This window comes from Chenopodium album, chromosome 20, assembly GCF_948465745.1.
Source record: "Chenopodium album chromosome 20, dcCheAlbu1.1, whole genome shotgun sequence".
NCBI lineage: Eukaryota > Viridiplantae > Streptophyta > Magnoliopsida > Caryophyllales > Amaranthaceae > Chenopodium > Chenopodium album.
The window spans coordinates 16,502,714-16,504,809 of record NC_137853.1 but is presented as its reverse complement, the minus strand read 5'-3'; the positions used below and the strand labels follow the sequence as shown (position 1 = coordinate 16,504,809).

The 2,096-nt window shown below is 37.1% G+C and overlaps 1 protein-coding gene across 1 annotated transcript; it reads left to right on the top strand.

Moving 5' to 3' along the window:
• The first annotated feature begins 357 nt into the window (after window positions 1-357).
• LOC145596872 (uncharacterized) lies at window positions 358-708 on the top strand. The gene has a single exon (XM_081653062.1). The coding sequence runs from the start codon at window positions 358-360 to the stop codon at window positions 706-708; it is 351 nt and encodes a 116-aa protein (XP_081509188.1).
• Window positions 709-2,096: the final 1,388 nt, after the last annotated feature.

Genomic DNA, 2,096 nt, shown 5'->3' with positions numbered 1-2,096 from the left:
TTTGTCTCACAATCCTCCATTTTTTCTTCCTCATCTTTGATGGCCACGCGTCAGCTTGCAAGACAGGTAAAAAACACAGTAGTACATTGAGCAGTTGATCAACAAACCCGACCAACCTAATATTCAATTCCATAACGTAACGTCATCTTCCAATTCCACCAATACAAACTACTTTACACAAACTAGTATTTCCTCAAATTACACCATCTATTTATTCTGTTATGAATTAGTTAAGCAACTAAACTAATGTTACAACCATATAGTTTACACGATAATACCTTATATTTATGCACCTTCAATCAATATCATTATTCCTCATCTTAAGTTATATTTCCTCTTACATATCTTCCTAAAACAATGTCTATTTCCCTCTTGATCACCTCTACTATTTCACAATTCTTGAGCTCGTGGCGCCGTCCAATGATAATATATGCCGGAGTGTGGACACTCCTTCTCACGGTGACTGTGGCGGTGGCGGCTTTAACCCCGGAAACTACCTTTATATGGGCTATTACACCAACATCTTCGTTTTCGACTGCTTGTAAATCAGAAGGTAGCTTAAGGGTACCGGTGGACCTTCCATCGGATGTCGTGTGCTTGCCGGCGAAGTACTTTCAACGTTCAAAGATTGATCTTTTTGTGCCTCCAATATTTGCTGCTCTTGTGGTTGCTAGCTCTGCTTGTGTAGTTAGAAGTTTTGGCATGTGATTCTGTAATTATGAGTTCTGTTTAAGGATGTTAATGAATATCTATCTTGGCAAGTGGCAAATGAAGGGACTTTTTTTTTTTTTTTTTTTTTTTTGGGGGTGATCGACATATTTTTGGTAATTTACCTTTAATTTGGGGAACACTATTGAATGGCTACATAAAAAATGTAGCCATTGTAACTACTTTTAATCTCAAACGTTTAAATATTAATGATTAATCTTGTCCATCAATATATTTGACTTCAGAATTATAAATAACTAGATTTTGCCCGTGCAAAATGCACGGAATATATTAGAAAGATATTAAATATGAAGTATATAATATAAGAAAAAAAAATATATGTTTAAAATACTGGAAGTTGAATTTGATATTGTAACTTAGACCCCGTTCATTTGAACTGCTCTGGTTTGTAATGGACTTGTGGACTTTAGTTATGTTGTATTGAGTATTAATAATCTGCTGACACTTGTTATACTTGTTGACACCTGCTTTGCTCTGCTAAAATCTGATGTATGTTCTCTGCTCTGCTAATTAGAAGCTCAAAAGAATAGGGTCTTACTCTTATATTGTCGATAGCCACGCAATATGTGACGCGGGTGCATGGAACTTAGTGGAAGAAGTGGAAGACATGCCATGTATCATTGTAGGGCCAAGCTCCTTGGAGGTCACCTTTCGGGGCTAACCATCATCACACTTGAAGACAATGCAAGAAGCTTATCAATATATGATGCAACTACTTCATTCAGCCATATCTCTTTCGTTACAAGGAATTTTTAGGTGATTCAAGTTGGAGGTGAAAGTAGAGTTCAAGAGCTTTCTAACGACTGGTCACATGCCAAATTTAAGAGAGAAACGAAGAAGTTATGAACGTTTGAAGTTGAGCTATCCAGGAGCAGGGGAGTTCGGCCGAACCTACACCGTGGTTCGCCCGAACCTTCCAGGCAGTTTCAGAGCTGATTTTTTTATCTTTGCAGGAGTGGCCGAACTCCAAAAGTTCGACCGAACCTACCCACAAGTTCGACCGAACATACCCAGAGTTCGGCCGAACCTTTTCTCATTTTTCTGTCAGTTTGTGCGAACTATTTAAGTTGTTTTAAGACGTTTTTGCATATTAATTTTTGTTGAACTTTGTAATCAAGAGCCTTTCTCTCTCTACCATAATCTTTGTGATTATCTTGATTTCTTTGTGATTTCATCTCTTGTAATCTTTGTGGTTACACCTTAATCTTAGCTTTACTTGGTGTTGGCTTTGATTAAGACCCCTATTTCATCTATCTTTGTGAATTTGAGATAGGTTATCTTGGTTTATTGGTTTGAAGTTGTTGTTACTTGATTTCTCCTCCCTTTTACTTGTCTTGCCTTGGTTATTTCATATCATTTGGTATCAA

Bases quoted from the DNA above. Each gene is read 5' to 3' on its own strand.
- LOC145596872 (XM_081653062.1), top strand. From the start codon at position 358: ATGTCTATTTCCCTCTTGATCACCTCTACTATTTCACAATTCTTGAGC.